This window comes from Marmota flaviventris, chromosome 3, assembly GCF_047511675.1.
Source record: "Marmota flaviventris isolate mMarFla1 chromosome 3, mMarFla1.hap1, whole genome shotgun sequence".
NCBI classification, from domain to species: Eukaryota; Metazoa; Chordata; class Mammalia; order Rodentia; family Sciuridae; genus Marmota; species Marmota flaviventris.
The window spans coordinates 117,961,192-117,975,393 of NC_092500.1; the positions used below are offsets into that span (position 1 = coordinate 117,961,192).

At 48.1% G+C, this 14,202-nt stretch overlaps 1 protein-coding gene across 3 annotated transcripts in view; it reads left to right on the top strand.

Annotated features, from left to right (window-relative positions):
• Window positions 1-14,202, top strand: part of Ddx11 (DEAD/H-box helicase 11) — a 96,967-nt gene that overhangs the window by 81,951 nt on the left and 814 nt on the right. The window contains exons 11-30 of one of the 3 annotated variants that reach the window (XM_071610288.1): window positions 843-950; window positions 1,190-1,277; window positions 1,655-1,863; window positions 2,427-2,579; window positions 3,477-3,523; window positions 3,863-3,942; window positions 4,840-4,884; window positions 5,004-5,071; window positions 7,344-7,382; window positions 7,585-7,696; window positions 7,795-7,926; window positions 8,435-8,547; window positions 11,250-11,322; window positions 11,634-11,737; window positions 12,371-12,520; window positions 12,796-12,864; window positions 12,965-13,065; window positions 13,388-13,472; window positions 13,734-13,812; window positions 13,985-14,139. In XM_071610288.1, the coding sequence (XP_071466389.1) occupies window positions 843-950; window positions 1,190-1,277; window positions 1,655-1,863; window positions 2,427-2,579; window positions 3,477-3,523; window positions 3,863-3,942; window positions 4,840-4,884; window positions 5,004-5,071; window positions 7,344-7,382; window positions 7,585-7,696; window positions 7,795-7,926; window positions 8,435-8,547; window positions 11,250-11,322; window positions 11,634-11,737; window positions 12,371-12,520; window positions 12,796-12,864; window positions 12,965-13,065; window positions 13,388-13,472; window positions 13,734-13,812; window positions 13,985-14,139 (2,010 nt within the window). Of the gene's footprint in view, window positions 1-842; window positions 951-1,189; window positions 1,278-1,654; window positions 1,864-2,426; window positions 2,580-3,476; window positions 3,524-3,862; window positions 3,943-4,839; window positions 4,885-5,003; window positions 5,072-7,343; window positions 7,383-7,584; window positions 7,697-7,794; window positions 7,927-8,434; window positions 8,548-11,249; window positions 11,323-11,633; window positions 11,738-12,370; window positions 12,521-12,795; window positions 12,865-12,964; window positions 13,066-13,387; window positions 13,473-13,591; window positions 13,706-13,733; window positions 13,813-13,984; window positions 14,140-14,202 lie in introns of those variants that run through there. The other 2 variants (XM_071610289.1, XM_071610290.1) reach the window with 2 other exon arrangements.

Consider the following 14,202-nt stretch of genomic DNA (forward strand, 5'->3'; position numbering starts at 1 on the left):
AAGAACTTAAATCCACAGGCTTCATGGTTTCCCAGGCCCAAAGATTGGTCTTTTGTTACTTACCAGAGGGGCCTGCTCCCAGGGCCTGGGCATGTTGCCCCAGATCACTGAAGGCAGCTGTTCGGGGCCAAGGGCTCCAGTGGTTTGTCTCCAGTGGGCAGTGGTAGAAGGTGAGGGGTGGGATAGGGAAGAGCACATTGCCTTTAGACTCTCCTGTGTGTGTTTCTTCTCAATTGTATTCATGTTTGCATGGCGTGCAGTGAGGTATGGCTGTGACGCCGCTCAAATTTAAAAATATTTGATTTCGTTCAAGACTTCTGTGTTCTGTTGAAAGTAGATATCCCACCCCCACCCCCCCCCCCATTTTTCTCTTTTCCTCTTCTCTCTCTGCTGAATCCCAGAGTAGAAAGAAGGTATTCAGCACCACCTCTACCTCTTTCTTTTTCTTCAGGGGGATATATGGAAACAGTCTTCCCCTGACATGCTCTCACCAGATGATTGAGGAATCTTTGCCATGTTAAAAATCAGCTGTGGGGAAATCATCTTTCCTACGATCACAAGCCCTTCAGAGTGGTTGGGTTAGAAGATGGGCATGACTTATGGGAGGAGTGGCCTCTGTGGGCATTCCCTTGAACTAGAACTTTAGGTGGCCTGTGCAGTTCCTAGTCCCCTCATCAGATGAGATCTGATGTGAGATGACATTATCTTTCCTCAGGTGTGTGCTTTACAGCCACTCTTCCTGTCTCCACAGGCTTTAAAGCCATGGCATCCCTCTATGTGCAGAGAATATTTGGGGATGTTAGAGTCCCCTCTTTGAAGTCCCCTTTTTTTCCCTTGACCAGATTTATTACTGCAGTCGGACACATTCCCAGCTGGCCCAGTTTGTGCACGAAGTACAGAAGAGCCCCTTTGGCAAGGAAACCCGGCTCGTCTCCCTTGGCTCCCGGCAGGTTAGCAGAGGCAGATGTCCCAGCCCAGGTGCCATTCAGCTTCCTCTCTGTGCCTTTATCTTCCAGGCATAGAAAGTCGATGGGGCTGAGGCTGGCTGAGCAGTAGAAGCACAGCCCTGTCCCTGACCCTACCACCCCTTGTTGGGAGGAGGAGAGGCCAACAGGGCAGGTCTGCTGGTTGCTTGCATGTCATTTAGCCAGCACCATTTCTTTGCCTCTTTTTTGCTCCTGTCTTGTAGAACCTTTGCGTGAATGAAGGTGTGAAAAACCTGGGTTCTGTGCAGCTTATCAATGACCGCTGCATGGAGATACAGAGAAGCAAACATGGTAGGCACTAGGACTGTATGGCCTGGGGCAGTGCTGAGGGCAGGAGCAGGGTGGAAATGACAGAAGGGCTGTGATGGGGTTTGACCAGGGACGTGGTAACAAGGCAGAGCAGGCCCTGGTTCCCTCCTGAGGCCCCCTTCTTGGGAAGGTGTACTTATTTCCTAGGTTAGTGTCAAGTTCTAGTCCTTGGAAATAATTTTACAGGCTCTTTACAGAGAATACAACGTACAATTTCAGAGTGTTCTAATGAGACCATTTGGAAGGGTCCTATAGACCCCACCTGGTGGGAGTGGGTCTCAACATCACCAAACATACTCTTGGCTCCAGAGAGAGTTGTTCTTCCTGTCATTGTTCCCCTGTACCTGTACCACCTGCAGAGAAGAAAAACAGAGCTGAGGAAGACAAGCCAAAGAAGAGGCGGCAGGAGACCAAGGCTGCCTGCCCCTTCTATAACCATGAGCAGATGCAGCTTCTCCGGGATGAGATCCTGGTGGAGGTGAAGGACATGGAGCAGCTGGTGACCCTTGGGAAGGAGGCTTGGGCCTGCCCTTATTATGGGAGCCGGTTTGCTATCCCTGCAGCCCAGGTAAGTACTCCGGAGGGGTAGGAGGTAGTTCTTGGCTCTAACTGGAGCTGCAGGCCATGAAGGAGTTCCTTGTTCCTCTTTAGTTTGAGAGGATGCCCCCCACTATGGCTAGGCTCAGGGTCATACAGCATACTGATGCCACCTAACCATTTTTTTCCAGAATATAGGGTCAGGGGAGGCCCTTGGAGCCTTAGTGGCTTCGGGCTTCAGGGCCAATTGGTATTTTTGGGGGATACCAGATAGAAGCCAGGAGAGAGTACATTTCTGAGAAACTACAGTGAGAGGAGCCTTGGGGGCTAAGATGAGGCTCAGTAGCAGGAGTTCAGTCCCTTCTCTCGATTCTCTTCAGTCAGATCATCTCCAATTTTACTGTTTCATATACTTGACATCGTACATCAAGCTCCTGAGAAAAGGTCTGTTGCTATAAATGATACTCTGCTGTAACTTTCTCACTTGAATCTCTCTACTCATGGTCCAGACTGGAAATAGAACAGGTCACGTCAGGACTTAGGTGGGCTGGGCAAGTTCATTGCAGGTTGAGCCCTGTATCTCTCCCCCTCCAGCTGGTGGTGCTGCCCTATCCAATGCTGCTGCATGCTGCCACCCGGGAGGCTGCTGGCATCCGTCTGCAGGGCCAGGTGGTCATCATTGATGAGGCACACAACCTGATTGATACCATCACAGGCATCTACAGCACAGAGGTCACCGGTTCCCAGGTGGGTTGGCCTCTCTCTGTCTTGACATGCCAGAAGGCGGAGAGACTTTATAAGTATTTACCTCTATAGATACCTATACCTGGAATTCCTTGGAACATGGGGTTGGGCAGAGGCTGCACTGAGCCAAGGTACTGGTCTTGGCTTTCCATAAAACTGTGGGGACCCAGCTTATTTCATTGCTTTTCACCTGCCCATGTCATCCTGGGCCCCTCCAGTCCAGGATGCTGCTAATGTTCTGTCTTAGCTGGGATGGTGGCATGAGGGAAGCAGGACTCATCAGTTGTGATGGTGCTCTGAGGAAGGCACAAGATCTCTGTAATCTACTCTCTTATGTATTGTCTACTATACCAGGTATCTCTGCTCTTTATGCTGACCTTACAGTGGGATGGTAAGTTTACTTAAGGAGCTTGCTGGTTCAGAGAGGGCTAAGCAGTTGTGCCTAGAAGCGCACAGTTCAGATGGGAGCCAGGATTTGACCACTGGTTTTTGACCATGAAACTCACTGAGCATCTACCATCTGTGCTGACCAAAGCTTGGGTTGACCTTAGGCCAGGATGCAGTGGTTACCTGGAACCTCACTCTTAGTAGACGACAAGTTTTTTCCCAGCCCAGTAAAAACCAGCAGGGAGATTGCCTGAGGGATTCTCCCTCATGTTTTGTCCAGGCCCATAGCAGACATGAAGCAGAACCTCCTTTTCCTCTCTTTCAGCAACCTCAGCCCAGGGGCCTCAAACCATGCCTTTACATGAGCCCCACTTTTGCTCCCCATCACCTTGACCTTCCTGTGTGTGCTGGTGGGCATTTTCTATACATGGTCTAAGGTTTCATCTGGACAGCCCTCTGTTCTTGGCCAGAGCCTGGTCTGCCTTCACACCATTGTCTGTGTTCTCTCCCCAGCTCTGCCAGGCCCATTCCCAGTTGCTCCAGTATATGGAAAGATATGGGTGAGACACTTACCCTCTGAGGTAGAAGGGAGAATTCTGCTCAGTCTCAGTGGCCCCACAAGTCAGCCTCCAAGACTCTGGCTTGGGCTCAGAGCGGGCATCGGCTTTATGCTCAGGTCCTAAGTTCATTGTGGTATGTCCTTCATGAGACCTAGGCTGCTTGGAACAGAACAGCTGGCTCTGAGGGCCCTGGGCCTTGGCCAGCCTTTTTTTCTAGGGAGAATTTGTAGTTTGTGGCCCAGCTTGAGAGGTAGCAGAAAGACAGGTTGTGGCTGGGGGCAGATGGAGGGAAGCTGCTGTCTGAGCACAGCCATGTGACGTCTGTTGATTTCTCTTCAGGAAGCGTTTGAAGGCCAAGAACCTGATGTACATTAAGCAGATTCTGTATTTGCTGGAGAAGTTTGTGGCTATGCTGGGAGGTAGGAGAGCACCTTCCCCAGGCTCACCCCTGGCCTGCAAAACTTGTTGGTCTTTGTCCTTGGATGCCGGTTAGGGCTCCTAGATCTTCTGTGCCCTTTAGGATTGTCTGGGTCATTAATTTAGGAAATTCTCATTCCTTTTTATTCTAGTTGTCTGATTTTCTATGTTTTTTAGAATCCTCGTTCATTTGCCCAGGTTCTGAGTCCTTTTATTTTGCCAGACAGAACTCTATGGGTGCAATAATAATACATTATACTATTAAATTTATGACACCTTGTGACATAGTTACTGTCCTGGGGTGTTTTCAGAGCATTTTTATATGTATGCTCTCATTTGCCCCTGTGAGGAGAGCAGGCCAGGTGTTTTAGCCCTCATTTATAGATGAGTAACTAAATCTCAAATCAGGACCTGCCTGTGGTTGATAAGCCCAGTGAGTGAGCCTTCTGGTTCCAGGCCCAGGCTTCTCATGCTAGTCTGTGCTGGGATCCTTTCCTTTGTCAGGTGGTAGTGCCTTTGAAGGTTTTTGTAGAAAGTAAAGTTCCTGAAACCCAGTGGGGTTTTCTGGAAGGATCTTATCCTGTATTGCTCTTAGATTCCATCTCTGCCTTGGCCACAGCACCATATGGCCGAGGGCAGCTTGTGCTTGTTCCTGTGCCCCTGTATACCTGGGGCTGAATGAAATTGCAAGGCTTTGTGTTCCTTTTGTAGATATGTGAGCTTCATGGAACCCCCTGCCCTCTCTGGCTTTTTTTGCATGCTATAAATAACCAAGAACAAATAAAAATATGTTTGAATATGGATGTTCTTCTTAGTAGGTACAGTGTAGAGCGAGAAGACAGGGAAATGGGGGTCAGAGGACCACTATCCTGACCTGTTTGCATTTTCTTTTTTTTTAGGGAACATTAAGCAAAATCCTAATACACAGAACCTCTCAAAGACAGGTGAGGGAGTTGCTCTCCTAGGGCCCAGAGGGATCTGAGCCACTTCTAAGCTTTAATCTGGGACCAAAGCTAGGGGCTTCAGGGCAGGTTCCCAGCGCCCTTCATTTGTCTGCTCTTAGGAACAGAGCTGAAGACCATCAATGACTTCCTCTTTCAGAGCCAGGTGGACAACATTAACCTGTTCAAGGTAAAGGCCTCCACCACTTTTTTTTTTAATATCTTTGTTTTATTTATTTATTTTTATGTGGTGCTGAGGGTTAACCCAGTGCCTTACACATGTGAGGCAAACGCTCAATCACTAAGCTACAACCCCAGCCCCCGCCACCACTTATTAGCACATCAGGTTTCTTTCTTATTACTGCCTATAGGCAGACACTGCATTAAGACTATGGGAGACATAAAAAGCAAATTCCTTCTGTAGTCGAGTAGTTTAAGGTCTGAGAAACCAAAACATACATACACATAATTACTTAACCCTTCAAGCAACATATCGGCAGGAACCAAACAGTCTAGGGTCATGGGGTTTCCAGGTGGTGAAAAGAGAGGCTCTTCTTTGTACCTTACAGGCCTCCCCACCCCTCTCCCACGTCTTCCCACCCCCCCTTTCCATCTGTCTTCAGACACAGTCTTTCCTCTGGACTTTAGGACAGAAGCAGGGAGCTGATTAAAGGAGCATGATCCTGGTTCCATCTGGTAGGGCTGAGCTGAGTGAGAATGGTGCTGGTGCTGCTTGACCCATTGACTCCCAGTTGCAGCCTTGGGTTCAGTCACAGCCACAGATGTTTCTTACTCTAGTCCTGAATGTCCAGGATTCTCCTGATGGGGTACAGCACTGTCACTGGGATGACAGCCTACGGATTACAAATTGATAACCATAATCACCCTTCATGGACAGAGTACTACTACATACTGGGGCTGTGTGCTGGGTCTGTGATTCCCAGGTGAATATGCTGTTGCCATTTGAAAACAAAGGAAGCCGAGGCTCAGGGAGGTTGCTCAGGAGGATAAGGAGCACAGGACTCGCCCCAGTGCATCAGTGCTGAGTGGACGAGTGCACATTTAAGCCCAGCTGTACTATCTTAGACTGTCCCTTTCTGCCCACCTTTCTTCAAACCAGCTTTCCCCAATTAACCCCTTTTGGTCACTGTCAATGCCATTATCCCGTCAAACACCCTGGAAATCTGAGTCATCCTTGGTACTTTTCTTCCCTTTGTGTCCTATAGCTAAATAGTTGCCAAGCTCCATGGCCTAAAATAACTCTGGAATTATCCCAGCTTTTCCCTCCCACCGCTGTGACTTCCGTGCAGGCTCTATTTGCTCCTGCTTTCTTCCTGGCCCCTGCTTGCTTCTGTTCTCGCCTCCTTCCTTTCATTTACTTTACAAGGTACAATTGAGTGGATCTTAACTAAAGATGTCACTCTATTTATTTACTTATTTATTTAATCAATCAAGCCCATGGCCTCGTATACACCATGCCAGTATTCTACCACTGAGCCTTTTTAAAAAATTAAATTTTGAGACAGGATCTTCCTAAGTCGCCAGGCTGTTCTTGAGCTTATGATCCTCCTGCCTCAGCCTCCTCTGGGGTTACAGATGTGAACCACCACACCTGGCTAGGATGTCACTGTTTTGTAGAAATCTTTTATTTATTTATTTTTGGTGCCAGGGCTTGAACCCAGGAATGCTTTAGCACGGAGCTACATCCCCAGCCCTTATTTTGAGACAGGGTCTCACTTAAGTTACTTAGTGAGACAGGCCTTGCTAAGTTGCTGAGGTTAGCTTTGAACTTGAGATCCGGGATCCTCCTGCCTCAGCCTCCCAAGTTGCTAGGATTATAGGTGTGCCCAGCTTCTTTGTACAAATCTTCCCAGACTTTTCAGTCTTATCAACTTAGCATTCCTCGTCAAGACCAATCTACACATGTTCAACTGCCAACTAAGTTGTACTCCAGCCTTGCTTGAAATGAGCCCCAAGTTTCAGTTCTTTGTGCCTTTGCTCATAGATTTTTTTATTATTATTATTATTTATATTTTGGTACTGGGAATTGAACCCAGGGGCACTTAAGCACCGAACCATGACCCCATTTTTGAGATGGGGTCTCAGTAAGTTGATTAGGGCCTCACTAAATTGCTGAGGCTGGCTTTGAACTTGAAACCTCCTACCTCAGCCACCCAACTCATTGGAGTCACAGGTGTGCACCACCATGCCCAGCTGAGTCTAAATTCTTTGAGGCCCAACTTACATGATATCACTTGGAAGGAAAATAGAGGACATATAACTTCTATTGATCACCCTTAGATCAGAGCTGTTGAGATGTTGGTGAGAAGGTTGTATCTGTGATTTGGCAGAGCCCCCACCTTGTGAGCCGCTTTGTTTGGTGGTTGGGATGACTGGTTTCTCATGTAGGTTATAACTCACTTGTTTGTGACACATGCGTGCCATCGATGTTGGTTTTGCAGGTTCAGCGGTATTTCGAGAAGAGCATGGTCAGCAGGAAGGTAACCACCTTTACTGTGGGTCCAGAGGGAGCCAGTGGCACCCTGCCTGCTGCCTCACTGCTTCCCTCTCTGGCCCATGGACTCATCTCTGTCTTCCCTCTCCATGGTGGGAACTGTTTGTGAACTGGGCGGGCTGTAGGCTGTGGGGTCTCCACTCATACTGCTTCTCATTCTTCCATCACCCTTTTTCCACCCTACCCAGCTCTTTGGCTTCACAGAACGCTATGGAGCAGTCCTCCCATCTTCCCAGTTGCAGCCCAAACTGACTGGGTTTCAGCATTTCCTAAAGAGCCTGCAGCCTGGTGTCACCGAGGGTGAGTTGGGAGGGTGGAAAAGCAGAGCCAGCTGCAGGCTTAGGGTAAGGATGTGGACCTAACTTCAGGGCACCTTCTCCCTGTCCTGCTCTGTACAGCTCCTGCAACCCCTGTGGAGGAGGATGAGGCCAGGGCCCTGCGGCCCACTTCCCCACTGATGCACATCGAAGGCTTCCTTGCAGCTCTCACCACTGCCAACCAAGATGGCAGGGTCATCCTGAGCCGCCAAGGTAATTAGCTGTTCACTTAAAAGATGGTTCGATCAGGCTCATTTCCCAAGAAAGAGAAAACCTGATGGGGCCAGGGAATCAAGCCAGAGACTTGACACATCCTGTACCTGCCTAGCATAGAATGAGGAGGCATAGTGTTGGCTGGCCTCCCATGGCCTGGGGCAAGCAGGGTTCCTGGGGAGCCAGGATGCAGAGATGCTGGGTCCTCTCAGACAGCATTGCTGGAGAACCCTATAGCCCAGTGTTAAGATTAGGTGGGCTTGGATTCGAGTCTTGGTTCCATCACCTGCATGCTATGTGACTGACCAGTTTCTCTCTGCACTTAGTTTCCTCTTAGAAATTGGAAATGTGGGAAGGAAGACAATAGTACTATCTACTTCAGTGGGTTGTGCTGGAGATGAAATGAGGTTGTTTTTATTAAAGAGAAAGAGCTAGCTCATGGACTCAACTTGAGCCTGTGCTCAGGCTGTTCCCAACCTTCTCCCCATGTGTGTGTATCTCTTTTCAGGCAGCCTCAGTCAGAGCAGCCTCAAATTCTTGCTCCTGAATCCAGCTGTGCACTTTGCCCAGGTGGTGAAAGAATGCCGGGCAGTAGTCATTGCAGGTGGCACCATGCAGCCGGTAAGGATACCAATCCCAGCCTCTGGTGTCCCAGGTATTGGGATGGGGCAGGGGCAGCCTTGCACACCAAGCCTCTTCCCTGTCAGTCCCCTGGACCTCCACACCAGGAAGCGGTCAGCTCATGCAGGCCCAGCAGTGTCCGCTAGGTGGCACTGCTGTACTTTTCCTGTTTGGGCTCTGGGTGTAGGTGGGGGCACCACTGCTTCCTCTGGTTTCTGTAGCCTGCAGTAATCGGAACTCTGCGGTACCTCATTGCCATTCCCTTTCTGCACCCATCACCAGAGGTATCAACCTGCTCTTGTAAAAGTATTACATTTTCATTATAGAAAGCAAAGAGAAGTAAAAATGGGAAAAAATAGAACATAATTTCACCAACAGAAGATTTATGTTGGCATATATCTTTGTAATAGTCTTTTTTTACATATAATTTTTATATGTGTGCATACATATTTTAAAAACAAAAAATGGCATTCTAGATGCTGCTAGTAATTGCTTTTTCAGTCAGCAACAAAATTTCATAAACATTTTTCCCTGACAGCAAGTATAGATTTATTTCATCATACTCTAGCTGCACTGGATTCCAGTTATATGAATGTGTTCTGTTTCATATAACCACTCATGTTTTGTTAGACATTTGGGTTCTTCCCAGTTTTTCTCTGTTTTAAACAGTACTGTGGTAAATATAACTGGATCTCTGCACAGGGATTATTTCCTTAGCCTCACACTCTGAAGAGAACTCACTGGCTGGCTGACTGCTCAGAGCCTCAGGCAGTGGTTCCCCGCCTCAGATCCCTGCGGGAATCACCACTGTGGCTTTCTTTTCATTCTGTTTGACTAGATTCATAGATTCTTATTCATCCCATATATTAAAGTTTGTAGTCATTATTGTGTTTGACTCAGATCATCTCAAATTTGGCTGATGGGAGGAGCCCCTCCTGCCACCCCATAGTCTTGGAATGCCTTCTTTACTCTGGACAACAAAATGTCCCAGACTGAACTTATGTTTGCCTGGCTCCACAGCGGGGTCATTCCATTTCTCCAGGGTTTCTGGTTTCTTTCAGTGGGGGGCAGTATGTAAAAATCTGGGTACTAGGGTGACCCTGATGCTGCTGAGTTATCATTGTTCCTGGGTATTTCAGCAGACAGACCTAGGAAATGTGCTTTCAGAAGCACGAGTCTGTATTGATGTTTCTAATCAAAATCAAAGCATCAATTTATATGACCCCTAGCGCATGGTAGAATAAATATATAATTACAAGGAAAAAATGTTTATGACATTTGTTGCTGAATGAACATTTGGTTTCTTATTAATATAACTACTTATTTGTTCAATCCCACAATATACGTAAAAGTTTCAAAATTATAAGACAACACTATTTCTAACTGATCCAAGTTTCATTTTTTAAGATTTCTTTGCTCTGTAAGAATATAAAGTCATTTGAAATCAGGCTTTTCTCTGTGTGCTTGCTCACAGTCTGACAGGTCACTAGGCTTTTGTTGTTTTTGTTTCCAACTTCAGAGTTTGCTTTTTCATTTTTGACTTAATTCTGTTTTTAAAGTATATAACGTCCATATCTCACTCCCATCCCTTTAAAAAATATTTTTTTAGTTGTCAACGGACCTTTATTTTATTTATTTATATGCAGTGCCGAGAAACAAACCCCATGCCTCACACATGCTAGGCATCCACTCTACCCTGAGCTACAACCCCATCCCCCACTCCCATCCCTTACCAGCTGGTTCTTCACCCCGATAAGGTAATAATTTTCAGTAGCTAATGCTTTATCTCTTCATTGTCGTAATTTGGAGTGTTTTTGCTTTGTTTGCAAAAATAAGCATGTATGTATATATGTGTGTGTGTGTGTATATGTATGTATGTATGTATGTGTATGTATGTATATATATATATATATATATAGTTTCCTTTGTAAATAACATCAAAGGTATGATGATAGTTGTTTCTTACCTGTGTGTCCTGGCAATTCCATCTGTTAGCACTAAAGATGGTCATTCTTTAGTGGATGTAGCAGGGCTAGTTCAACCAGTCTCTTATGGGCAAATAACTTCCAAAGAAAGATCCTTATGTGCACGTTAATTGGTATTTATAGGCTGTATCATCAGAGTAGATCTTAGATATAGGATGCCGATTAAAAACTACATCTAACTTGCTAAATACTGTCAGATTCCTCTGCCCAAGGATGGCAACTATTCTGTATCCTACCAACAATATCTAAGAATGCCTATTTCTCCACAGAGTGATTAAACTCTTGGATTCTTGCCAGTTTGATAGGTGAAAACCCTGGAGGTTCTTATTCAGTGGTTTGAGCTAGGACCTGGCACTTGGATTTTTTTTGAAATCCCCTCTGGTGTTTTTTTGTTTTGTTTTGTTTTGTTTTAGTGCACAGCTAGGTTGAGAATCTCTGTGCCAAATTGGCCAAATTTCCTTTGCTATTCCCACAGGTTGTCTAATGAGGCTGCCAACACTGGATGTCATTAAAGGTTGTTTTTTTTTTTTTTGCTAATGTATCACCCACCTTTTCTTTCAGGTCCTATTTCTACCATACTGGCTGCCTCCTGGCCCAGACTTCTCTGCTGTCTGTGCCAGGGCTCTACCCTCACCCATGGACCCCCAAGTCACGGCCTGAGGTTCCTTTTCCTCAGACCTCTTGGAGGTCACAAAGTCTTGACATTGTGACCTACAGGTGTCTGACTTTCGAGAACAGCTGCTGGCATGTGCTGGGGTGGAAGCTGAGCGAGTGGTGGAGTTTTCCTGTGGTGAGGATCCATGTCCAGGGTGGGACAAACCAGGCACACTCTGGCCCCAGTAGTCTTGGTTTTGCTGCATGCGAGACCCAGGGCTGAGGAGACCACGGGATAGGGGCCTTGCCTTCTCCAGCACACTTCCCCTTGCCCTTACACTCTGCCCCACCATCAGCATTGCCCACTGTTATTGTGGCAGTGGGGTGGGTGAGTAGGTATGTTATAAATCTTCCTCATCTGGAAGACAGGTTAGGAAAACACCCTCCCTGGACTTTGCCTGGCAGAATAGTCTGCCAGGTTCTCATCCCCTTCCTGGGTCTCACCAGGCCACGTGATCCCTCCAGACAACATCCTGCCCCTCGTCATCTGCAGCGGGCCCTCCAACCAGCAGTTGGAATTCACATACCAGAAGAGAGAGCTGCCTCAGATGGTGAGTGCCAGCAGCAGCCTTCCTACAGCCCTCCTAGGGCAGGGGGGAGAGCTCTTGGGTGGGTGGTCCTGACTAGTCCTGGTACAGGGGAAGTTCGTGACCATCACAGCTGGCACAGGATGAGTAGGATCTATAGATGTTTATCAAGGAAGGTCTGAGCCATTCCCCTATTCCTTAGGCTGGTAAGTAAAATTTCTTATAACCTTCATGTATCCCTTTAGTGTGGAATGAGAACACTGCTCATTTCCTTTGGTTCTATGGTCCCTTGGTTATATGGGCTCCTGCCCCGGACCAGGGTTGCAGGTTTTAGGCACATCTCCAGTGGCATGCCTGGGGTGTTCAGTGCCTGGTATCATGGATGATGTCCTTTGGGACATTGGGAGTTGGTGAACCAATATTATATTATCACTGGGATGCTGACATTGGGACATGTGCCATAAAGGTGGGCAATCACCAGAAGGAGTTGGGCACGTTTGGTAGGAAGGTGGCTGGCACATTCCACTCAGGAAGCCAGTTGGCCATCATCCTCCGTGGCCTAGTCACACAATGGTTCTCTATCCTTGGTTTTGGGGTAATGCAAGCAACTCTTATGTGGGTATTACTGCCATGATGCTCCTTATCTGTCTTTCATAGATGGACGAGACAGGCCGCATTCTCTGTAACCTATGCAATGTGGTCCCTGGAGGGGTAGTCTGTTTTTTTCCCTCCTATGAGTACCAGCGCCAGGTCCATGCTCACTGGGACAAGAGTGGTCTGCTGGCCCGCCTGGCTGTCAGGAAAAAGGTGAGTGGCCCTTCAGCTGGACCCCTCCCCCTTTTGAGGACAGTGCTGCCCAGAGCTCCTCCTGGAATTCTCTTGCTGTCAAATTGGGATGGTTCAGCTTCTCCTAGTTCTCACCCCCACCTCTTCTGGCCCCTGACTACAGGCCCAGAGGGTTCCCCAAAGCTTGACTCAGTGAGGTCCTCCTGTTTCTAGGTCACAAAACCCAGGGTCTCAAGCAGACCTGAGACCCAGCATTCCAAAGCCTTTTTCTGGGAGACATTCTTTCCCTTCTTCAGATATTCCAGGAACCCAAGAGAGCAAGCCAAGTGGAGCAGGTGCTGATGGCATATTCTAAGTGCATCACGGTGAGAAGTGGGTCCAGAGACCAAGTAGGCCTGGCAGCTGGGTGTAGTTGGGAGGCATCCAGCTTTGGCTCAGCAGCTCTGGGCTGGGTTTCTCCTGTAGAGCTGTGGCCAGGTGGGAGGCACAGTGACGGGTGCCCTGCTTCTCTCTGTGGTCGGAGGAAAGATGAGTGAAGGGATCAACTTCTCTGATGACCTGGGCCGGTAAGTAGTGATCCTCTTCTCTGCTGGAATTGAGATAATGGCCCCTGCCTGTGGTCTGATGCCATCTGGGTCTGCACCCAGGCTGACTATTCAGTGTCCACTGTGGGGCAAGGGCATGTTAGAATTATAGCATCCCTGATTTGGCCCCCTTAGAGCAAGGGGAATATGAGGCAGACCATAACTTTATTAGGATCCATTCATTGGCCTGGGCTAGAGCTTTCCAGATAGTAGGTGTTGGGTGGGGTAATGCAAGCTGTGAAAGACAGCAGTTGACGAGATATGAGGGAGGTGTGAGGGAGGCCTTGACTCGTGTCTCCACCAGGTGTGTGGTGATGGTGGGCATGCCCTACCCCAACATCAGGTCTCCAGAGCTACAAGAGAAGATGGCCTACTTGGATCAGACCCTTGTGAGTACTTCCAATGTTCCAGAGGATGAGAGGGTTGGAGAAGAGCTGTGTCACCCCTAGGGCTATGGTAGCAAGGCCCTAGGGTGCAACTTTCCACTATGCTGATGTTTCCTCCAAAGGTTTGGGATGATTCTGCCCACCCTCTTGATTTTCTCCATGACATCACCTGTTAGGCCAGCTGCTGGTTTAGGCTCATAGAGCCTCTTGGCCTTGCTCCAAAAAGAGGTGAGAAGTGACCCAGATTGTCTCTATCCTTTCTAGCCTAGGGCCCCAGGTCAGGCCCTCCCAGGGAAGGCTTTGGTGGAGAATCTGTGTATGAAGGCTGTCAACCAATCCATAGGTAAGCCTGGGACTGTTCCTGGCCATCAAGGCAGTTAGGAAAGATGGATGGATATGACAGGAAGGAGGGATTTTACCTGCCCTTTCTTGCCTGAGGGCTGTGGAAGGGAGGAGGACACATGGCTGTTCAGGAGGTTGTTTTACTCAAAGCCATAACCTTTGTGCCTACCCAGGTAGAGCCATCAGGCATCAGAGGGACTTCGCCAGCATAGTACTTCTGGACCAGCGGTATGCTCGCCCCTCTACCCTGGCAAAGCTGCCAGCCTGGATTCGAGACCGGGTAGAGGTCAAAGCCACTTTTGGCCCTGCCTTTGCTGCTATGCGGAAGGTCAGGCCTGCCTTTTCCTTCCCCTGGGAGCCTCTCCTCCCTGAGATATAGTTTCTTACTGCT